We start from the raw sequence: 25844 nt of genomic DNA, 5'->3' as shown, positions 1-25844 counted from the left end.
TTTTCTTTTTTCTTTTTTTCTTTTTGGTGGGGGCACTTTTCCACACTGTGGTGTCATAGCAACTGTCCTATTTGACATTACCTTTTATGCCTTAAAACAAACAGACTTAGACTGCGGACAGTTTGTGTGTGAACTTTCTATATAGATCAGTTATGAATAATGTTATGGTACAAGGTATATCAAGGTGTTTTTTTTCCCCTGAAAACAGCAGTATCTACAAAGGCGTTACCATAGCAACCACCAAGTTTAAGATGAAGTAAGACTTTTGATGACCGAGTTTTCTATGACAAACAAAATTTTCACTTGCAGAAGACATACTCAGACATGTGCAGTCACTTGTCTCATTTTTGCATTTCTCAGCACTAGAAACATGCTTATTTCTTATTAACTTTATAACTACACTATGAATAATGACATTTCTTTTCGTTTCATTACTGTTCTTTTTGTGTTAATCATATTTCTAATGAATTTTTAGGTATAGTAACATTAATTTTGGTATTTAGTCAAAGCTATATGTAGATGTAATCATCCTAAATTGCGAATTCAAATGTAAAAAGGTGAGTTTTTGTTTATTTTGTGTTATCATCCAATTGTGATGATAATGTTTCTTCATCTGAACATTGTTTAGGTTGTAGTCTCATTTGTAAAATAGCAAATCCAAAGAAACACAAACTAAAAGAAAACAAAAGCGATAACAGCTGTTCGTTAAACTACGCAAAGTATCAGGTGATATCATGTCATGTCAGTTATTTGCCGAGTAAAGATTAGATGACAGATACATCATTTCAAAATAATTTTCCTATTTTCCTAGCGATGGCATCAGGACATACGATTGAGAAATGTGCTGATAGAAGTCAATCTCGTCAAGGCCGCTGTACATATCAATCTCCCTCCAACATCCCTTCTGTAAATCTTTCGTGTGTCGTGAGTGGATTCAGTCCTAACATTTCCATGCTATGGACGGAGGAGTCTGGAAAGAGACTGAATTCCGTGGTTTCACAACAGAACACACTTTCTGACGGCACATACGAGAGGTTCGAGACTATCACTGTTTCAGCTAAACATGGGACAGAGCAAACCTTCGTGTGCATGGCTACCGGTGACTCGCTGAATGGAACGTCGACCAGAGAAATCACAGTTCTGCCTTCATCAGGTTTCGTGAAATTTCGCCAATTCTATGTTTCTGAATAAGAACGGGCAAACTATTATAAATATCATTTAAATAAATATCAGAATGTTCTTATTGAGATTTGTTCATTCATATTTTGAGCAAAGTAACCTTTCCGCACAAAAAAGTGTCCATTTTACTGGTCTCCAATTTACTATAAAAAAGAAAAGCTGCACTTAAGAGAAATGTTAAGCAATTTCAATAAATAAAAAGTAGAAGAAGAAGAAGAAGAAGAAGAAGAAGAAGAAGAAACTTACGACAATTGTTTTGTCATCACAATGATGATAATGTGACCGTGCATCGGGAAACTAACAAAAAGTCGCACCCCTTGAATTTTATGAGAACTGCAAAAAAGTGGAACAGGTCAACCAAGTCTTTATACTTTCTGTTAGAGTAAGTCTTTGTCTTCGTTTTATTCTGAAGCTTTGGATCATAAAATGAGTGGAAAAGTGTTTTCCAGCAGTTTTTCGACAACCATTTCTGGTAGAGTAGTGTGATCAGGTACGTCTTACAGGCCCCTTTTAATTTCTTTAAAATCCTTGGCACACTCTTGACTTTGAACTCTAATAACTTTTGAAAGGGAAACGCTACTGCTTGAAAGTTGGCATTAATCATGAACAGAATGTGGTAATACAACATCTTGTATCTCAGCTTAATCTGATAATACCTTCATTGCAGGGGCCGCGGAACTGGGGGGCTGCAGGCCCCCCCCCCCCCACTCTTTTGGGTCGTGAAAAAAAAGAAAAAAAAAAGAAGAAAGGGGAAAAATCGGGGGGAAATCACACTACCCGAATTTCTCACAAAAAGTTTGCTTCAAATCGCTTCATCTTGATTTTAAAAGCGCAAAAGCTCCGTCGAGCGGGCGGGGGCATCCCCCTCCCACACCCTCCCCCTCTACCTCATTAGACTTTGTACATACACACAGATGATGCACACGCGGAATAACAGCTAAATGCCGTGATTTTGCTATTAACACTTTCTTGAAAAAAGTCCAAAATATTTCCATTAATATTTTTTTTTTGGGGGGGGGGGGGGGGGGGGTGGGAGCTAGAAAAAAAAATCCAAGTATTGCACCAAAGTTTGCACCAGATCGCTGAATTTCAGGTCTGAAAATGTAAAATCACCTTCGTGTGGGAAGAGAAATATCCCTTTTGTACACCCTAGTGTGCATGCCTTTTCTGTTTGATTGCTTAACAGACAACGTTCATGAAATTAGTTGTAATGATGAATTAATGCAAGAAATTTATTTAGATTCTACCACTTTATAGGCAAATTGTTCAATAATAATCCACATCAAAACATCCTGCTACCTTAAACAAGTGGGACCGTTTCAAGTCGATGAAAGACGCAAAAACATGCATCAAATTGCACCATTTACAACATCAAAATGCAAAAAGTTCTCACCGTGGGAGGCGGGATACCCCCCTCCCACATCCCCCCTTCCCTCCTCTCGCTCGGGCTCGGGCGCTTCGCTCCCTCGGATAGTAACAGACAACGTTCATGAAATTAGTTGTAATAATGAATTAATGCAAGAAGTTTATTTAGATTCAACCACTTTATAGGCAAATTGTTCAATAATAATCCACATCAAAACATCCTGCTACCTTAAACAAGTGGGACCGTTTCAAGTCGATAACAGACGCAAACAGATGCATTAAATTGCACCATTTACAACATCCAAATGCAAAAGGTCCTCCCCGTGGGGGCCCACCTCCCCCCCCCCCCCCCCCCCCCCTCCCCCGTTCCCTCCGCTCGCTCGGGCTCGGTCGCTTGGCTCCCTCGCCTATGGTAACCGCCGCCCTCCCAAGATCACAACATTATTATCCACGCTACGCCGGTGCGTGTAAGCCCTCCCCCCACCACACTGAAAAACGTTCCGCGGCCCCTGCATATGTTGCTATATAGTGGCTTCATCCAGTTTTGTAACATTCATCGCACAGCTAGCACGGCTTGATAAAAGTTAAGCGCTTGAATAGACCCCGTACTTTAGATCCTCATTTCTTACTTCACACTTTTCCAGAGTGCGTGCTTTCTTTCCAATAATTAGATATGTTAGGGGATTCCATTTGAATTAAGTTATACAACATTCTAAAGCTTGGAGTCCGATCTTTCAGAATCTGCCCTTTAACTAAACATCAATGTCTAGCGACTTTTTGTTGGTTTTGTGATGAAGGGTCAGATATGTATTCAGGCAATCAACCACTTCGTTTTCACTATTAAACATATTTCCCCTCTCTCTCTCTCTCTCTCTCTCTCTCACACACACACACACACATTCATACTCAAACACATATACTAAAATCTTTACATTTTGTTGTATATATAAGTATTCATTTATGTTTATATTACTGTCTTCTAAATTCAGTAATGAATGAAAACATGGTTTATTTGTGTCTCTATCAAGTTTCAGGAAAACGTGTTAATTTGGGTCTCATCATTGGACTCACCATTGGTGTGCCTGTTGCTATAGTCATCCTATTTCTCTTTGTTGGGAAATATCTGCAAAGCAATCATCCGGACTACCTACCGCGAAAAGGTATTGGTTTACATTATATATTTGCATTCGTTGCGTTAATGATTATGCGCGTGTGTGTCTGTCTGTGTGTACGTGTGTGTGTGTGCGTATAGGTGTGTATTTCTTTGGTGTTATATATGATTTTTTTTCATAATTTTTGATACAAAAATGAAATTATTACTAATATTTTACAACATAACGGAGACCGCAAAACTGTCTCATGTAAGCAGAACTAGCGAATATAATATATAAAATTAGTAATTCTTTGGAAAAGTTATCTCAGAACATTTATTTGGATAATGTAGTTGTAGAAGAAGTTTCTTCAATTCGATTTTTAGGTTTGATCCTTGATAATAAGCTCACCTGGAATTTGCATATTGATTCAATTTGCCGTACAATTTCTAGAAATGTCGGCGTAATCAATAAAGTTAAATTTTATTTCCCCCAAAATGTTTTATTAATGTTATATTCATCTTTAATTTTACCCTATCTGAACTATGGCATTCTCGCCTGGGGCAACACTTACTCCTCATATCTAGGTTATTATTGCAGAAACAAGCTCTTCGTATTATTTGTAGAGAGTCGTGGAGATGTCATACAAGCGATTAGTTTTATCAAAATAATATTTTAAAAATTAAGGATTTGTATTGTTTGAATTTAGGTCAGTTTATGTACAAATTGATAAATCCCTTCCTTTTGCGTTTGATTCCATGTTTATTCAAAATAAAACTGTACATTCATACCCCACGAGACAAATCAAAGAATTCCATTTACCACTCTCTAGGACGATTTTTGCAAAGTCTATATTCTCCTTCGCTGGACCTAAATTTTGGAACTCCCTTGACAGCAGCATAAAAGAATCTCTAAGTTTTAACACTTTTACTTTGAAATTAAAGAAAATGTTTATCAATTCTTATATCACTGGGGATTTGCATTTCGAAAGTTGCTAACTGATTTCTTTGCTGTTAATGTCTTTACTTTGCTTAATCTATTTCATAACTGTTATATTACTTATAGATAGTCCACTTTTTGGTAAGACCAAAGTCTCATGTGCCCTGGCATTGACCCTTGAACTCTTCCTCCTTTGCCCTTTTCTCTCTCTTCCTCTGTCTTCCTGTCCCCCTCTGGCCTTTGACCTCCTATTCATTCTTTCCACGCGTATAAAGAGAGCAGCTTTGTTTTTGTCTGTGTGTGCGTTTTGTGTGCGTACTTGTTTTATTTTCTTTTTCCCGAGGACTATGTCAAATTGTCTTGTTGCATTATTACTATAATTTTCACGACTCACGAGGGGACTGCATTCTACAAGCTTGGCTTTTTAGCAGTCCCCTCCATTTCCGACCTTTTCTTTCTTATGATTCAGTCACATTTTGCCTATGTATTTTTTTCAACTAGTATGTTTATTGAGTCATGTAAACAAATGACGTGTATCTAAATTTCATTTGGAAATGTAATAGTTACATTGTACTTAATTTGTTTATATGCAATTGTCATATTATATGTTTTGGCCGGAAACGAAATAAAAATGGAATGAAATGAAATATAAAGATTATTATCAATAATGATTACTAGGTTCGAATCCTGCTCGAGTACTATGTACGCCGATGATTTTTATCATGGCTACTACTAACACACTGATCAATTCAGTGCTTATTTACGTCGATGTAGGGCAATTTGTCAATCAGTTGCAATGGTTACTCTATGTAAAATAAAAGAAAGAATAGCATTCATGACGGATGAATGGATGAGACCACGCATCGAAAACGTATATGCTTGAAATGATGTTTGCCTGAGAATCTGTTGGTGAAAAGAGAGGAAACATAAAAGGTGTTGAAAATAAGTTGTTCCCCTGATATACTGTTTATTTGAAATGTTCATTTATTGTGATGCTGTTGTTGTTTTTGATGATTTTAATATTTCAGGATGTGGCTGGAATCCCTGCTGGCGAAGACCAAACATACCAGGGAGATTTCATGAGGAAGACGAATTAATGCTGAGTGAGAAAAATGTGTAGATAATCACAATCTCATTTGTTGTCTTTAAAAAAGTGCAGTATTCTATTATACAGAGTGACTTTTATATTTTCAACATTAGGAAATCTCATCTCTTTTAACTACATTCTTTGTACAATGATACAGCTGTATTATGTAACATGGCTATTATAAAGAGCGATATGTCATATAACAGGCCTTCTTTCCCTCTCTCCTAACCTTTCTTTCTCTCTCTCTCTCTCTCTCTCTCTCTCCCTCTCTGTATACAGGTTATTCCTACGTGTCTGCAGGTATTTATGTACACTCTTATATTTGTGATATTGATTTTATGTTGTTTTATTTCTATCATTTTGGTTTATCTTCTAAGAACCACCATCGCTTACAGAGGAACAGATACAGCAATGCAAGGAAGAGCTGAAGGAGTATTACCGTATGTCACGAAGCAAGGTCATGGTGGATCCACTCAACTTTATGGAACGTGTTGAATTGGATGATATTTATACGAATCTAAGTATAATAGACCAAAGTAGCAAGCACAAGACATCAATAACATACGACGATCTTCTGACAAACAATGAAAATGGAAATCTTTCAAAGCGACTGCTGATCCAGGGTGAGGGAGGTGTCGGTAAAACAACACTTTGCGCTAAGATTGTCTGGGACTGGTGCCAGGGACGGATTCTCCAAGACCTGGACATGGTGCTCCTAATACCTCTTAGAGATATTAAGAAATCAACAAGTATTGGTGGTATTGTCAAAACGTACCTCTCTCATTCAAATACTGCATCAAAGAAGACGATAGATAACTATATTTCAACGAATCTGAGTAGGATTCTCATTATCTTTGATGGTTTCGACGAGTTTGATGAAAAGTTAAGTAAAACGAGCAGCAGTGAGGTCATTCGCATTCTACGAACAGAGCAATACAATTCATGCAAAGTAATTGTGACAACACGCCCTTGGAGGACAAATGAATTCATGATGGACAGGATTCTTGCCGAAACTTACTCTTTTCTAAACGTCGAAGGATTTAACATGGAGAATTTATCAACTTATATTAGAAGGTTCTTTCGAATTAAAGAGAAGGACACTCTTGCAGAAAGCTTGATCAGTTTTATGCAGGAAAATGATGTCATCCGGTCGAACATGGCCCCGTTTCCTATTTACTGTGCAATGCTTTGCCTCCTGTGGAACGACTTCAGTGAAGAAAGAAGAAGAGAAATGCAAAAATTGCGCACTTTCTCCCAGATTTTTGGAGAAATGATCTCTTTCCTGAAAGAACACTACGCATCAAAAATTTGTGAAAATCTACAGAATCACAACATTGTTGAACATTTGAAGAAAGCTGGCAGGGCAATTCTAGAAATAAGTGAGATAGCGTTAGAGGGTCTATTTCACAGGAATCTCTCATTTCCTGAAGAACAATTCAGAGAGTGTCATGATGCCATGGACACATGCTGCAGAGTGGGTGTTTTGACTATAGAAAAAGATGTCATCACAAGGGAACGTCGGCACGATGTCAACATTTCATCTTTGGTTACATCAACTGTTTCTTTTCCCCACAAACTGTTTCAAGAATACATTGCAGCGGTATATATTAAGTATTTATTCGACAATGATCGTGCTAAGTACACTGTAAAAAATGCGACATGCGACATGTTTATGAACTAAACACAGTGTTAAAAATCTAAACACTTTGTTTAACATCTAAACACCCGGTGTGTATAGCACGTGTAAAGTATTGAGAGTTAAAGTGTTTAGCTTGGAGTGTTTAGTTGGAGTGTTTATTCTGGTCACGTTATGTTAATCTCAATATGTCCATATATATATGGAGAAGTGTTGGAAATGGTGTGTAAATTGCACTTTCTAGTTTCCTTTTATCACGAGAAAGTGGAAACTGTTACGACATCAAGATGCACTATGCAGAGACTCCAACTCTCCCGTTTTCGACGGGAGATCTCCCGCCGAAAACCCATTTTTGCAAAATCCCCCGTTCTCCCGTTTGAGATTTAATTTCTCCCGCCCTGGCTCAATGTCTCCCGTTGGAAAGGATTTTTTACTTATAGCTATCGTATGTTGCAAAAATAAGCCTTAGATAGCACCAGAGAGCATCTATAACCCTAGGAACTTCGCGCTTCGCACACATAAACTTGGGTCTCCCGTTTGCTTGGAGTTTCAGGCGGGAGAATCTCCAGATCAGAAGGTGCTTGGGGTTGGAGTCTCTGACTATGAAATAATTCATGTTTTAGGCCTTTCATGGAAATGCCTAATCAATAAGGAAAAAGGATAACCTAAAAATATGTAATAAAACTGTAATAAATTTATATTTTGGTTTCGCATGTACAGTCCTATATTTTAACTGCTAGAAAAAAATGGGAGTTGCCTTTGTTAATGATTTCGTTCATGGTTTAGGGCATTACCCAAATGTTTGTTGGTTAGGCCTAAACACTTCTACTGTCAGGATTAAACAGACGCGTTTACATTTAGAACGCCTCGTAAACACGTTCTAAACACCGCACATGTTTAACATAAACACTTATACTCGTACTCAGCAGCGCATGTATTGTGACATGACGGCCGCGGCCACAACGCACGCAGTGGTGCCCTGTGCGTGCGCTTCTAGCGCCCACTCGTGCTATGCATGATTATGACCATAATCAATGCACAATTGGCGGGAAAGGAGATGTGCACGCGCGTACGTACCTGTACGGATGGATCTGTCTGAATGGCTGGCTGGTGCTGCGATTGCATGCCCCAGCAGCGTGATGTGCGTAGGCCTACAGTACGTGCGCATTCGTTCTAGGCTTGGTCGTCCACACACTACACTTACGACTCGATTGACTGCACTGCTGACTGCATGCCGCACTGCATAAAGGAGCGGATCTAGCTAAGATGGCGTCGAAGGGATAAAGTTCTAGCCTGGCCGGCCTGCATGAAAGCGGTGAGTCTGCTAAGTCAGCTAAGTCGGTGAATAACAAGATTTATTGCAAAATCGCCCTCGTTTAATGTAAAACTGTTGTAGGCGTGGAAATAAGCTACGCCCTTAAAGATTTTGCTCGTTTGTTTTAGTTTTCTATTTCTAAATCTAACGACTAAGTTACGTTAGAACGGGGAACGCTCTAACTGTAACGTGTTAGTGTTGTTAACGTTACAATATCTAGGCCTACACTCTGCAAATTACCGGTAGGCCCCTACCGTAGTTATGGGTAAACTCGGCCCAGCGGGTAAACTCACTGTATCTTTAATTTTACGAAGTTATGAAGTATCTTTCATGTGAATGACGATGGGTTAGTGACTATATTTTGAGTGAAATTCAGTTTTATTCCCTGTAAATTCTTCACTCAACAGGTGGTGAAAATTGAATGTAAAGCCCATTAGGATGTCTTGGAAGGGGATGGCGATGGCACCAAAGTGGGTGACGATGATGTCCTGACGTGTACTGTATGAATCCTGCAAGACATTACCTCTGCTGGCAGAGAACGAGGCATGGTGTAGTCAGCAGAGTAAATCGACTGGGGATAGTACATCACTGTATACTGCCCATGTGGAAATTGGAAATCAAGTAAGTCAGTACTCAAAATTGCAGGGCCAAATCAATGAATATTATGTACTTAAAGGGTATGTAAATGAGTTTCTATAAAATGCAGATTTTAGATGCTTTAACTTCTTTTGTTTGTGTGTGTGTGTTTTTTTTTTTAAGGGGGGGGGGGGGATTACCTACTCCCGACTCCCGAATTCAATCCATTAGCTAAAATAAACATGGAAAATTTATTTATTGCAAATATTGTTGAAAGTGTAAGTTACAGATGTGAAAATCTTCACCCAAGAGACAAAGGATACAGTATGGTCGTAACTCTGCTTGATAATGATGATGAATAAGAAAGAAGAAACAACAACAAAAAGACATGAATTATTTCCAGAAAATTCAGCAGAGTAAGTAAAAACTGACGCAAGACACTATGTGCTAATGTGATGAAGGGATTCTGTCATTCCTTTTAATTTGAACTTGCTTATGGATTCAGTCAACTTTTTGCTATCCATTCATTTTCAGAATCTATGGGAGCAGTTAAGTCCATTGTATTGCAAAGCCAACTGATTTGTTTTCCTTGTGTAATCATTTCTTTTTACCAGCACCAGTACGTCATGGAAGAATTGATCGGGGATCACGCCAAACCTGTCTGGATTAGAATGAAAGATGCATGCGCTTACTTCTATACAACCCGTCTAAAAGTGCAAACATCTGAGGATTACAAGGACATCGCAAGATATACTGATATACAGTATATCTATAGGCCTACATGCCATATGAAGGAAATGAACCATGGATAATGATTTTGAATGTTAATAATCTTTTTCCCGCTAGCCATGTGATGTCTCACATCGTCATGATGCACTACAGACCTATTAGGAGGCATCCCACCTGTTAGAGCAACCTTCTTATTGTTTTTTTTTTCTTCACTGACAGTGTGCATCTAAACCTGTATACTAGAATAAAGTAAATCATGTGGGGGTTGATAGGGGTTTGAATGTGCTGGGGCTTCAGTTCTCCGTGTGCGTGTATGCGTGTATTACATAATGACGAACCTCTAAAGAAATATGAAGGTAGGGGGCCTATATAATTCGAAGAGGAATTCAATGCTTATTTGATGAAAATTGGTTTTGAAATGGCAGGGATATCCAAAACAAAGCGATTCTATTGTCCTCTGTGCTTACGATAATGGTCACCTGTATTCTTATTGCTGATAGATATGTGTAATTGTCTTATTTTAACAGCTGGTACGTAAAATTGTAATGTTATCTATTATGTAAAGACACTTGCTCGAAATCGTTTTGCACTACTAAGAAAAACAGTTTTATTCACTTCATTTTATTCATCAACCAATATCCTTGTAATTCACTGTTAATATATTACTCAAGAACTTTGTTCGATTGGCTTTCTGTTATATTCTTGTGCAAAAAGGAATATAGAAATCAAAACAAATCAAATCAAAATATCAGCCATTTCATTTTTTTCCCTCAGGTGCTTCAAATACAATCAGCAGATATTGGACGCAAATAAGAGGCCAGTAGTTGCATTAATTTCGGTAATGGTTTGTTTTTCAATCTACCAAACTCGCAAATTGCCCAATTACAAAAGCTACAAAATGCCGCTGCACGTATTGTTTCTTTGTCAAGTAAACGCAGTCATATCACACCTATCCTGAAGAGTCTTCATTGGTTGCCTGTACAGGAGCGTATTCGGTTTAAGATACTTCTTTTGGTTTATCATGTTATTGAGGGAACAGCTCCTGATTACAATGTTTGTTTGTTTCGTCAATACCAACCTTCACGAACTCTTCGATCCTCAACTTCAGGTCTCTTACATATTCCGTTTTCTAGGAAATCTTGGGGGGAACGAGCTTTCGCTCACGCTGGACCAACACTGTGGAATTCACTTCCTCGTGAGCTGAAAGACTCGAGCTCTATAACATCTTTCAGGAGTAATTTAAAATCCTATCTGTTTAGCAGTGCATTTTGAAGACCAGTGTCTTTTGAAGACAGACTTTCATGTCTTTTTTTTTTCTGCTTCTCCATCCTTCTTCTATTACTGTGATGTACTTGTATTTTCAATCTGTTTGCTTTGATGTACAATTGTAAAGCGCCTTGAGCATTTAATCAAAGTGGAGAACGGCGCTATAGAAATTGTATGTATTATTATTATTTATTATTTGTTTGGAATTCTTTGCAATTTTCCTGTAGACCTGATAGGAAATGCAGCATTCGGTAGTTAATATTTTCTTTCTGAGATATTCTTGAAATCTGTCACATGGAGAGAGGTATCAGAAATGTAGTACAACATGCATGGAGAATAGGGAGGAGTCTTGCAACTGACTGACAAATTGACAAGGGAGGAGTCTTGCTGATCACATCGCGTGTTCATGACAGCCTTGCATACCCTCCCCCCTCCAGTTGCAATGCATTATTTTTTCTTTGTTCATATCCTCTTGTCTTTACCAAAAATTCTGCTGTGTCGAGATTGAAAGTAGCCCTCCATACCATGATTATGTGGAGTATGATGAGACTGATTAGACTCTAATAGACTATTCATGTATACCCATTGAGTTTGACTTCTTTCTCCAAGGTTCTAGCAAGGTAGAAGTTTTTTCTCACTCACCTTTTGAAAACCACTAACATTCTAAGATTTCTCTCGAAATAGCAAAAGTGAAAAATCAATACAGTACTGTTAGCCTACATGTACTTTCAGTGAACGTCGCAGTGAAAAGAACAATATCATGTATGTATTTAAGTTCCATTATTGGTACTGATCAGGGAGTGCAGATGTTCACCACAGGCTAAATACAGTGAAAACATTTTTTATTTATTTATTTATTTATTTATTTATCTATTTTTTATTTTTATTTTTTTTTTTTTTTGGGTGGGGGGGGGGGGGGTCTCTTTATGATGAGTGCATCATCTACACTCCCTGATCAGTACCAATACGACCATAGTGTTGTGCATTGTATAATTTGCCGTGAGCCTAATTTGGTTCGGGTACACCCCAAAGCACTTTGTCAATAATTGATGCAATCTTCAAGGTCGGCATCGATTTGTTCACAGACTGCAGTTATGTTCCTGGAGGTGTTACATACATGTCAAGCTTCCGAAGTGTTGAGTTGCAATTCACAATCAACAAGTTTATTCGTTTGTTTTACAATACTAAGAATTAGTTCTGAATACAGTAGAAAGACGGCAATTCTTGAAAGTAGGCTAAGAATTACATGTGACTGAAAAGTAATTGTTAAATGCAATATTTTTTTTTCTCCAAAATGAGTTATGTGTCATTTCCTGCAAATACAAACTTTACTGTGTGTATAGGAGAGAATTCCATTTCGTACAGGCCAGTGACTCCCAGGTATCTTGCATTTAACTCAGTATTGTGTCGTATAGCACTAACATGGCAATATTTAAAGGGGAAATCCAGTCCAAATACAAGTTAGTCTGATAAGAAAAAATAAAATATTAACAGTTCATTGGTAAAATTTTGATCGAAATCGGATGTAAAATAAGGAAGTTATGACATTTTGAAGTTTCGCTAATTTTTGAGGAAACAATTCTTGAATAGTTGATATGAATATGCAAATGGCAACGTGGGCATGTCATTCCCTCACAACTTACTTAATTTCAAGTTTTTCATTCAAACGCAATTATTCCCGAGGCTCAAGTCCTGATATATCTAATTGATCACTTTTCTGAAGTTATTCAACCAGCAATACCATAATGTTTCACATTTCATTAACATAAACATTGAATTTCATCGTTTTTTGGGGGGTACGCGATCAATGGAAAATTGTGAGGTTATGGCATGGTCAACACACTCATTTGCATATTCATATCCACTTTTAACTGCTTGGCAGAAATTAGCAAATCTTCATTTGATAACTTCCTTATTTTTCATCCGATTTCATTCAAATTTTTACTGTTAAACTGGTAAGGTTTTACTCTTTTTTATCAGACTTGTTTATTGGACTCGATTTCCCCTTTAAAGGATTTTAACTTACTATTCATCAGATATTGCCCAAGCTTTGACTGATGTTTTGATAACTTGCATTCAGAGAATTGCCTTTAACTCTTGTAGCCAAAATGTTTGTGAAAGCTAACCCAGGTCTTCCCTGGTATTATGCGATGTAAGTGTGCTGATGATTTGGTACATACTGGGTAAATTCTATATAATGTTATGCGTTTATCTTATTCCATGCAAAAAAAAAGTGGAAACAATCCACTTTACATTAATAAATACATGGAAATTAACATGCATGATGATATGTCTCATTTAAACACGTAGAAATTAGCATGTATGAATGTATGATGTGTAAACATGTCTCATTTAAACACGTGGAAATTACCATGTATGATGTGTAAACATGTCTCATATAAACACTCGGCATGTATAAGGTGTAAACATGTATCATATAAACACTGAGAAATTGCGATGTTTAATATGTAAACATGTCACATGTTTAGTGTATGCAATTTTGTGATCGATCTAAAAATCAGACATGTGTTCTGAAAATAAACACTAGAATGGCAAATAAACATGTCGCAGTGTTTTTAATCTGTCACAGCGAATAAACATGTCGCAGTGTTTACATCGTAAACAGTGCGTCATGTTTATTTTTTGGTTCAGTGTTTAGATCTTAAACATTGTGGGTGATTATGTGACTGTGCGGTGTTTAGTATTTAAACACTGTGAGTGATTACGGTGTAAACGTTTGGTGTTTAGGCTATAAACACAGCAGGTGTTTAGTTTTTAAACATCAGAACCGTTTAAAACATAAACATGTGTGTGTGATAAACACCTAGGGTGTGCTGAAAATAAACACAGCATGTGTTTAGTTCATAAACATGTTTAATATATAAACACGTCGCAGTGTTTTTAAACTGTCACAGAAAAGTGTTTAGTTAGGTGTTTAGAAACTAAACAAATTTTTTACAGTGTACGACGAGGTGAAAAACGAACTTTTTAGTCGTCCTGAGGAGTTTCGCTACGTACTGTACTTCACCTCGGCTTCAGGGAATGAAATCGGACTGGATATCATTAAGGGCCTGGTGAAGTCTTCTGGCCAGGAATTCTGCGTTGACGTTGCGTTTGAGTGTCACACTGAGGAGGCAGCACGGGCAGTGGGAGAAGGATGGAATGAATACACACTCTCGTCCAATACACCAGAGCACACAGTATCAGGAGTGGTGTTCATGGTGCGCTATAACCAAGTGGTAAGTGACACAACTTGAATATTGGTATGAAATATTGTAGAAAATATCATGTCGAACAAAAATAACATTCTTTGTGTGTGGGGTGTGTGTTTGTGTGTGTGTTTCCCCTGTGTGAATTTGAGTGCATACTCTACAACCTCAACAGCTTTATTAACATTCTTTTTAGACCTGGAACAGGCCCTATTATTTAGGGAAATCGTTTTTATATGACATTCCGTGCAATTGTATTAACGTTTTAAGTATTATTGTTATGTAAAATAATTGCCCTCCTCGCATGATACATTGTAATGACTTAATGTGTAAGTTTAATCTGAATTGCCATGCCACTTATTTCATGTCTTGTTATTAATCAGAACGTTCGGGGGTAAATTGTATGAAACGTTTTTCGTCGTGGCTTTTAGAAAAAAAAATGTTATGAGGAGTCAAGCAAAATATTCTTATTGCAAAATAATTGGACTCCACGGAGTTTCAACGTCTACTGAAATGAGACCCTTTGCGAGAGTTGCAGTTGTCAAACTGCCCTTTGTAGTAATCACCCAACCTTGGCTATAATAAAGACGCCGTGTATATTAAAGGGAGATGTCAAACTGAGTATCGTGTATAGTGTTTTGAAAATACAGCTACTTAGGGAACCTTACACGAGTATTGATGTAATGCAATCATTTTCATCGCCCCTCTACCTTTCTCATCAAACTGAAAATGCATTCTTTCCTTCCCGAGTTGTGGATAGTGAAATGACGATATGAATAGAACCTGTATAAAATGATTTTTTTTTCCTCTGTGAGTTTCAAACCTCCAGTCAACTGCGAGTACTTTATCAACATTATTCTCCTGTGAATAATTACTTTCCTCTACTGTCAATTCATGTTCGTTCTATCAGCAATGCCTATATATGGAAGAAGTGAAGTGCGGAAGAACTGTGTCACGTGACTGGGCGGAGGGCATGTGTTCCAGCAGTGTACTCCGTAAGGTATTGCTATGTCGCTCACAATTTCACGTGGAATTCTACAAGATCTTCCGGGCAGAGGCTTCAAAGTGTCTGGTAAGAACATTCATGTATTATCATGATCTACAACACATGTCTTTATGTACAGACTACAGATGAAGTGTTACTAAGATATTTCCAAGAGGAAATAAATTAAATGGATGATAACAAGAAATGTAAAGAAAACAATCTTAGGTGCAAACAATGTTTCCTTGCAGAAAAAAAAAAATCTTCTCGAACGAAGAATCCAAGTTACATCTGAAAACATTTCTACTGATCATGTTATAGTACGTTTTTCAAAAAAAAAATATAATATATATATACATACATATATATATATTTTTTTTGTGACCATCATCACTGATTAAGAGGGAACATCCTTAACCAGTCACGAAGAACATAATGTGATCTAAATTATAGTATTCAAGTTTGAGTGAAATCAAGGTCAACTTGTATAGAATAAAAACATCGTTAAAGATATGGAATGTTTCTAGATATGCATTTCACCGCAAAAGTGATGTTGAGGGCGTCATAAATCAACACAAATCGACATGCATTTAGATTTCAGGGGCCCTTTAAGGTGAAGGATTATCCCTATTTTTGGCTGCAGCTCTTCAACTCTCCCTCCCCCCCCCCCCCCCAAAAAAAAAAAAAAAAATGGGCTCGAAGCATCGCGGTAAACTATGACTAGGTAGTCACTTCCTGTAGACGCAAAAGGCAACACAGAAACAAGTCTGCAATAATATATCATGGTCAATAGAAAGGCGCACCTGGCATCCTTTTCAATGCCATTGTCTTTATCGTCAACTAAGCTTGTTATTAGAATTAATTGAGTAATATGTTGTTTTCCCATCTTCTTTGTGACCAACAGCAATAAGCCCTCAACATATTCTTGTCCTCGCTATTCTGCTGAATATCTTTGCCAAGACATACACGAAGTGGATACTATAAGATTAAATCTACTTTATTCATTTGCGTGACGAATGACAATCATCCCGCAAAGTCAATGCAAACCAGGTCATTATATGCAGGGTTCTAGAGGAGCCTTTGCAGGGGTCTTCACTCAGTATAAAGCTGCTACAAAGATGGGGAGAAAGGAAGGCTTCTGCGAGATCGGCGTCCGGGGACATGTAGGCGAAGGTACCTCTCCATCTAAGAGTGCCACAAAAAGTTGACAATTACATTCGAAACGCCTGACATATATTCCGCCTTAAAGCATATATACTTCAGGCATACCACTACATAGCGACGAATGAACCCCATGATGATTGTGCACATAATTATATAGGCGATTGTCTACTATCATGATTAGGACAATGGATGTTCCTACTACAATGGGAAGTTATATCAGAAACCGAATGGATTATGACGTGCAGTGAGTATTTCTTGCGGCAAGCATGCATGGGTAAATACCTCTAGTCGAAATGGAAACTAAATCCTAGCCTCGCCACAGTGTCCGTGTAGAAGTGAATGAGTGAAAAATAATTCCCCCACCCCCACTTACCCCAAATGAAAGGCAGAGTTCAAAGCCTGACGTTAATGGCGAACGATAAAGTCAATATTAAACCAATGGGCGTTTATAAGGCAATCCAGGGATAAGACAATAATATGCACAAAGTGTACGTTTTGGAACTAAGTCATTTGGCAAATAGAAATAAAAATGACTTTCGTGTGGGGGACTTTGATTTAAAAAAAAAGAAATGTAAAAGCAATCACCTTTTATCATGTGTTTTGGGGGTTTTTTGTTTTATTTATTTTCCGTATAAAAACAACATCAAAAAAATAATCGTACAGTCAACAGAATGATTTTTTTTAAAATAAATACGGCTGAATCGCCCTACTCAGCTGTGCCTACACGATACAGCTGTTCTACCGAGGGGTTCAGGAACAGAGTAAATTATAAATGCAATAGAAAACATTGAATGCGAAAAACAAAAACCCCAAATCAAAAAACAAACCATTTCTAAAAGGAAGGGAGCAAGAATTAGGCCTGAGTACCTACCCAACCTCCCACCCTATTTTGTAAGCTTGATATTTATCTTAATATGAACATTATGAAAAGGGAATACAAATTACAGGTACAGTTTATTTTATGCCACATTTAAATCAAAGGTATTTCAGAATAACAATCATTTTATTAAAACTGGTTACACTCAAACAGCCCTTGGGCTCTGAAGGTAATTCATTATAACTGAAAGCACCTCTGTACGAAGACATTCTCCGACAATATTTGGTCCTGGGTTTTGGCAGTGAAAGGGTACCATTTGAGCGGAGAGAGTAATTTCGGGACATAAAGTTAAATGATTCTTTAAGATATGGGGCACTGTAGTCATGGAGATATTTGGAAACCATGGAATTTAAATGCTTTTTGCGCCTTACGTTTAAAAAATCCCAGTTTAGAATTTGATGAATTTCATGAGACGTATGGATACGTGCTTATAATTATGGATTTATCCCAAGAATTATCCTACCCGCCCTATTTTGTAACTTTTCTATTTGCGTAGTATAATTTCAGCGAGGCCAAGTCATAGATTAAATCGGCATAATCAAACAGAGGGAGTATAAGAGAATAGTTTTAAGCATGTTTCATTAACAATATGACGAAGTCGACTAAAATATTTTTCAAGTTTACCAGCTTTACCAAGTAATGTATTGATATGAACATCCCACTTTAATTGCTGGTCAAGTGTAACTCCAAGGTACTTAGCTGTTTCTTTGTGTTTGATCGCCTGCCCGCATAACTTTATGCGAAGGGCATTGCGGCGTGATAATAAAGAGCAAGAACCAATAAAAAAAACCCTCAGTCTTTTGGAGATTTAGACTAAGTTTGTTAACGCACATCCAATCATGATATTCTTTTAACCCTATTAAGCCCAAGCTATTTTGACCCCTCGCAGGCCCAAGGAGGGGGGGGGGGGGGGGGCACATTGTGCCCCCCCCCCCCTATATAACTTTTTTTATTGTTTGATGTATCATCGTCATATTTGGCACATGGGTAGAGTAACTCATACTCTACATGGCCGTACATTTGAATTTTCTCAAGGTCACCCATGGAGGGCGCTATTTTCCAAAATATAACGAAATACATAGGAAATATGCCAAAAACATGATTTTTCTGTATAATTTCTTTATCCTCATTATATGTCTTATTATAGACCAATCATTTTCATATTTGTCACAAATAATAAGCAAGTGGAATGTTATTACTTGCTATGGTTGAAATTTCTCAAGATCACCACATGGGGGCGCTATTCATGTCAACATAATAATACATTATGAGACCTGAGATGAAATGTTTCGGATGGGTACATGTATAATTATGACACTTCATTTTTGCATAATAGTGGAATTTCAAGATTGCAAATTGATAATATGATAAACTAATGATATTAGAGGCATAACTTGGGTGAGGGAATCAAAATAACACAAAATAGAATGGCAATCTTTAGAAAATATTATTTTTTTTCAATTATCTCTATGACATTGTTTTATGCCTTTGTCTCATAAAAACAAAGGAAATATTAAGAAAAACTTTTCATGACCATAATTACTTTAAATTTTGCTCCTTCAAAAATTTCAGCCAAGAAACATTCATTTCATCCACTGTAATGCTGTTAAATAAAATGGGAACAGAAAAAAGATGCAAAATCTGACTGACATGGTTGTCAATTTATGGTTACCATGGCAACCAGCAACATCAAATATAGCTAAATTATGTATCAAAATGTTCGCAATAAGATTTTAGGAAAAGTCACCAAATTTGGTTGAAATCGGATAAAGGGCGAAGGAGTGGCAAATGAAAATCTGGTGGGGGGGGGTGGGCAAAATGTGCCCCCACCCCCTTTTGCTTTAATCGTTGTTTAGAACGTTTGCAATATGGATAGGGTCACTATGTGACAAGTGAATGCGACAATTCTTTACTTGACTGACAATGTCATTAATATAAATCACAAAGAGAACTGACCCCAGGATAGAGCACTGTGGGACTCCATGGAGTATATCTGAAAAAATTGACATAGAAGAATTTAAAATTGTTCCGACTTTTCGATTTGTTAAATAGCTTCTAAACCAAGCAAGACAAGCGTCAGAAAAACCCTATTCGCTTTAGCTTTTGCAACATAATGAAAGGATCCATCGTATCGAACGCTTTCTTCAAATCAATGAAGATTGACACGGTGTAAAGACCTCTGTCGATGGCGACCAAAAAGTCATCCGTGACTTTTAGCAAAGCAGTGTTGGTAGAATGTTTCTCTCGAAAGCCTGACTGTGCTGTAGATAGCAGATCGTTTGTTTTTAAATAACTTGTAAGCTGCTTTTATGCTATATTTTCAAGATCTTTTGAAACAAAGGGTAAAATCGCAATGGGGCGATAATTTGTAGGACAAGATTTCTTACCTGACTTGAATAAAGAAATGAGTTTGGTCATTTTCCACTGAATGGGGTTGATTGATTGATTTTATTTCTACATTTCTTTGTTATATATAAATGAAATACAAAGTCAATTGAACATACTAATTGAATACAGTGTAATTTGAATCTTACAATTAAAACAAATGACTAATTCAAATATTTTACTTTTTCCCCTTACGCGATGCAAAATAGAACTAAACAAACTATTTTGTGCATACATTTAGGCAAACATGAACAGTATATCTATTGCTCAAAAACAAATTATGCAATTATTCTTGATGCACAGAATTCAGGAGACCATTATCATAAGCAAACGCTTGACGAGGAAAATGGCCTCAGAAATTATTGTCTATGTAGAATACAACATTAAGAATATAACATTTAAATTACAACTTACTGAGTGTCGATAAAGAGAAAGAAAGAGAAGAATGAGGGGACAACGTGCAGTGATGCATTGTGAAAGATGTGAAGTGTTTGAAAAAAATACATATATGCGTTCTTTTCTGTTGCTTTAGGAACGATAGCTTGTGCGTTTACATGGTAGCATTATCATTATAAGAACGTGTAAAATCAGGAAAAAAGAAATAACAACGGATATGTTCAGCGGATTCTCTGACTGCAAAATCAAATGTGGAAAAATTGATGCTCTTGGGATATCAATGTGAAAAACTTCATTTTTAGAGAACAACAAACACTGTCACCAGCAACTCGATACCATAGCACAACAGAAAGACGAGAGCGGGGAAAAACATTGTTCTTTTTATCTCATCGTAAAATACATCGTCGATGTTCCACACGTTTTTCAATTATGCAAAAGAAGAGCAAGTTACAAGTAAGTAAGCGTCTTTATGCAAAGGTCGATAAAAGTGTGATATCTTTTATTCGTAGTATTTCTAATCTCTTGTTTTGATAAACATTTGCATGTCAAGTATCTCGCCATCAAGTAGAATGGTATTTTAAGTTGTAATTGTGACCGTGCACCTCAAAACGAACATAAAGTCGCACACACTAATTTTGCGTGAGGACTGAAAATAAGTGAAATGGGTCAACCTAGCCGAACTTGACTTTTCCATATTTTCTGAAAGAGCGGGTCTTCTTTTACATTATGTTAAAATTTGGTATCATAAAACGGGCAGGAAAGTGTTTTTTTTTTTAGCAGTTTATTTCGAACATTTTTGGTAGAATAGTGTGATGAGGTGTGTCTTTAGAATCCCTTTTTCATTTCTGAAAAACCTTGTCCACACTCTTCACTTTCAACTCTAATAACTTTTGAAAAGATAGTGCTACTGCTTTGAAAGTTAGCATTAATTATGGACAGAATGTGTTAATGAGGCATGCTTAATTTCAATGTAATTTGATAATCCCTTCATTGTTGTTACTCTGGTGGTTTACTTCCTGTTTTTTTTTTGTCCCATTCATCGCACAGCCAGCACGGTTTGGTAAAGATTAAGCGCTTGAATAGACACTGTACTTCAGAGCCTCTTTTCTCAAGTCACACTTTTCCTGAGTTTGTGTTTTCTTTCCAATATTTAGATAGGTTAGAAGAGTCCATTTGATTTGAGTTATACATCATTTTAAAGTTAGAAGTGTGCTCTTTCAGAATATAGTTTTAACTAAAAGTTCATGTCTGGCGACTTTTTGTTTGTTTTGAGGTGCAGGGTCACAATTAACTACAGTCAAACCTGTCTTAGCGGCCAACTATTTATGGCGACCACCTGCTTTATAGCTTCCACTGAAAAATCCCCTGCACGAAATATCTTTATCAGAGCCTTTATATAGCGGTCACCTGCCTAACGCGGCCAGTGGCCACTAAAAAAATTAGCTGAACCGTTGAATCAGCCATGAATATACGTTGGCTTTCTTTTTCATTGCGTGAATTCTACCGAGTCCGATCTCAGTCACAACCACGCAGTCATGATTGACAAAATTAATACAGCTCTTTGCCGTGAAAAGCCGTCTTTTGAGTACTGCTAATTTTACACGTTTGACTAGAATTAGGCTCTAGTAATGTCGCTCTAAATAAAGGCTACAAGGACAAAGACAGCTCCTAATAACATCGTAGAATTTTAACAAGATTAAAATACCTTTAAATAAATAGGTCACATGTCTGGGTATTGTGTGTTGCTTATGTAAGTTTCGCACATCATCAATCCCTCACATTCATTCGTGAAAATCATCCGTGTAAACCGGCACGAACCAGTGCGATTTCTCAGGCTCGAAATGTTGTTTTAGAAATCAAAAGAACAGAAATAGGCCAAAAAAAGCCCCCAACAACAACAACCAGAAAACAATAAAATGAAGGAAATTGTACACACACACACACACACACACACACACACACACACACACACACACACACACATCCATATAATAGCTGCACATGCAAACTAATTTGCTTGTGGTTTTTGTTTGAATAACACGCGGTATTTTATGCTATAATACAATGCAAGTGTTGACATTAAAACTGGCCACAGACCTGTCTATAGCAGCCACTTTTGTTGTTTCCCTTGGATGGCCCCTGTAGACGGATTTGACCGTATCTCTAACTACATATCATATTCAGCAAGATAATTCATCTCGCCATAACTACATAATAATATGTAGTTAAGGCGAGATGACTGCACTATCTCGTGAGGTCGAGTTGAGTGTATAATTCATGTACAGACGACATTCACATTTTGTGAAGGGTACTTGTTGAAAGAGTGTAAGTGCCTCTGCAGGTGTACACGTGTGCATGCATTTGGAAACGACTTTTGTACAGCAAGATGAATTCTATGTCACCATGACAATTATTTTTTTCAGGAAGCAGACTTGGAAACTGATTTGTATGTCATCATGAGAGCATGAGTTTTCGGAAGTCATACGTCAGGCAGCCATATCGACATGATATATTTTTTTAAAGAAGTTGACCTGGCATGATGAACTGCTTGAATGACAATGATAATTTATTAGATTTACATACCAGGAACCCAGATCGGAGCTTACCAGGCTGCGAGCAGCGCACTATACGAGTTTGACTGCAGTCACAGACAGACAGAAGGGATCAATGTACAGCTTGAGGGTGCTATTATGTGGAAGTTACTTCATGTTGAGATAAACATTGTAAATGTAGTAGAAGGAAAGAAATTAGAAATGTTGCTATATTGTTCGCTTCCTTTGATGCACTAGTTATTTGCTTGAAAGTTTTGTTTTTCTTGAAAAACAATTTTGATTTTCTCATTCAATTGTATGCATCACACTTTTTTTCAGTTAAAGTCGGGGAGCCTGGTTGATTCGGAATAACGATATGCAATAAACCAGACAGTACATTGTATCCTGCTTGCATTTTATACATACATTACAATGTTGAATTGTCCACTAACAATATATTCCTCTTGATTAGGCAACAATAATGTTCATTAACAATGTTCAACAAATGTTCTTTACTTTGGAGATTGCCTTCATAAAATATGGCGCGACTTTACTACTCTTACAAGTCTTGTTACTGTTCAAGGAGACTTCGCGACTATTTCGTTCAGATTTGTCCCGCCTTTTTTTTTTTTTTGTGCACACGGGTCATCTTATCTTTTTAACAATTTCAGCCATTATTCATTATGTTTTATGATATCATTATTGGTTTCATTCACTCGGTGTACATTGAACGCTTTTCATGCAGTGACAATTGTATGGAAATCAAGTGGAATGCGTTTCTTCCAATATCCTGTTGTGCTTCACACATTCTTTTCTTTATTAATGATGCAATGTTTCGCTCAGACAAGTTTCATTGTGAGAAGTTGGGGGGGGGGGTAATGCGGCACAATGAATCCTTTTACCATAAAATGGAATAGAGTAAAGATACTACAAAACATTCTCACCTAGAATGACACTTGATGACTCTGTGTGCGAAAATGCGTATTTGTGATCACTTCCTCGCTGGCAAGGACCCCCAAACAAGACGGTGGAGCAGTAATTTCCATTCGTAAGTTACAACTCATTATTTGAGTCTAGACGGAACATTACACCGTAACGCGAAGGCTACTCAAGTGTCGATAACTCTACGAGGACAGCGAGTCGTACGGTAACAACGATACGCCTTCCTGTCGGTTCGGTGTAAAAATGGCAGAGGTAAAAATGACAGGGGTAAAAATGACAGGGGTAAAAATGGCAGAAATAAAAATGGCAGAGGTAAAAATGGGAGAGGTAAAAATGGGAGAGGTAAAAATGGCAGGGGTAAAAATGGCAGGGGTAAAAATGGCAGGGGTAAAAATGGCAGAGGTACAAATGGCAGAGGGTAAAAATGGCAGAGGTAAAAGTGGCAGAGGTAAAAATGGCAGGGGTAAAAATTGCAGGGGTACAAATTGCAGAGGTAAAAATGGCAGAGGTAAAAATGGCAGAGGTACAAATGGCAGGGGTAAAAATGGCAGAGGTGAAAATGGCAGAGGTAAAAACTGCAGCGGTGAAAATGGCAGAGGTAAATAATTATGCGGTAAAAACGTCGGAGGTAAAGTTGTCAGTGGTCGAAATGTCAGTGGTCAAAATGCTAGAGATAAAAATGCCATTGATAAAAATTTAGTCGTTGAAATGCAAGAGGACGAGGTAAAAGTGATAGAGATTTTTTTTTTTTTTCATGTTTCTGACACCTTCCTTTCTCGCAATACGCGCTTTCCGTGCCTTCTCCTGAAAAAAAGCATGGGGGAGACCGGGGAAAAATGGACACGGGGAGAAATATGGGACACTCATGAAACTTGAAAAATGCTCGGCCAGTCAACAATCCAATTATATCAGTAAAAAGATGAGTCTCGGTACACCTGAAAATGGACATATTAACCACTGTACAGCTCTACAGGTATCTTGTCAGTAAAATATCAAACTTACTTTAGATCTGTAGGTCCTATACTATGTTAATACGTATTTTAAAAAGTGTGCAAATTTCTGAAAATAAAATTGCTTGATAACAGGCATGCAGGTATGAAAAATTGGCAGGGATCTTTTACTGTTTCTGTTACCACTGGGAGAAATTTAATAGGGCAGTGTTACATTTCTCCCCGCGGCACATGTAAAGAGAATCTTGCAGAGCTTCAGCGATCCCTGTGTAAATTGAATCGCGATCATATGGTAGTCATAGGCGGTGATTTCAATCTACCATAATGGGATTGGATTGGATTTTCTTACTGTTGTTGTTGTTGTATAACAAGGGAACATTGTCATTTTCGGTGGCTGAATCTACCAATCTTTAGCAACACACCATGTTGATAACATAATGGAATCTGACTTTGGAGCAACGGCTAAGTTTGAAAGGCATCAAACATTTACATTATTTCGCCTGCGGATTCGTTCAACAATGATTGAAAGAAATCCCATCTATCAGTTTTTACTCTCACTAGAACAGTTTATTGCTAAAGTTCGTCTCCAGTTTCAATAGGCATAAGTTTATAAAGTGACCAAAAAATGTTCATTAAACTTCGAGATATTTGTTTTTGCGCCAAGTGATACTTGAACAATGTAATAAAATATTATGCAAAAGCTTACTTATGTCTGCCGATACATTTGCTGTAGTTTGTTTTTTTGCGTTTTGTATTTTTACTTCTACATTATGTCGTGATCAGGCCTTGTGAGAAAAATAGGCTCCTACGAAACCTGAATGTGAGAAAGTAATATTGAACAGGTGAAAAATTAGCGGTTTGCTTCGACTATGTCTCCTTCACTTCTTTACACGTAATAAACAGATCAAAAAATGAAAAATAATGACAATATACTAGCCTGGACGTGAGCGGAATTCGTTTGTGTATGTGAGAGTATGTATATCTGTGAGAGTATGTATATCTGCGTATATGTTCATACCAAAAGTGGGTTCGTGTGTGTGTGTGTGTGTGTGTGTGTGTGTGTGTGTGTGTGTGTGTGATAACTTCATTGGGCGAAACAACGTGGGATTATACTGTTTAAGGGCTTTGCAGCACTGTTGGAACCCCCTTATAATGATAGATAATAATAATGATAATATTAATAATAATAATAATAATAATAATAATAACAATACTGAATAATAAA

At 37.3% G+C, this 25844-nt stretch overlaps 2 protein-coding genes across 2 annotated transcripts in view; both read left to right on the top strand.

Annotated features, from left to right (window-relative positions):
* The window catches only part of LOC139727868 (uncharacterized), a 189834-nt gene that overhangs the window by 20703 nt on the left and 143287 nt on the right, over positions 1-25844 (top strand). The window lies entirely within an intron of this gene.
* LOC139727881 (NACHT, LRR and PYD domains-containing protein 10-like) lies at positions 564-7342 on the top strand. Its single transcript, XM_071638852.1, has 4 exons — positions 564-1153; positions 3573-3704; positions 5603-5677; positions 6039-7342. Exons 1-4 carry the CDS (start codon positions 769-771, stop codon positions 7340-7342), a joined length of 1896 nt encoding a protein of 631 aa, XP_071494953.1. The 5' UTR covers positions 564-768.

Source organism: Diadema antillarum, unplaced genomic scaffold, assembly GCF_040938485.1.
Source record: "Diadema antillarum isolate AM-2024a unplaced genomic scaffold, OU_Dant_1.0 seq00000157_RagTag, whole genome shotgun sequence".
Classification (NCBI taxonomy): domain Eukaryota; kingdom Metazoa; phylum Echinodermata; class Echinoidea; order Diadematoida; family Diadematidae; genus Diadema; species Diadema antillarum.
Note: the sequence above shows the minus strand (reverse complement) of the source record. Positions and strands in the feature narration are given on the sequence as shown.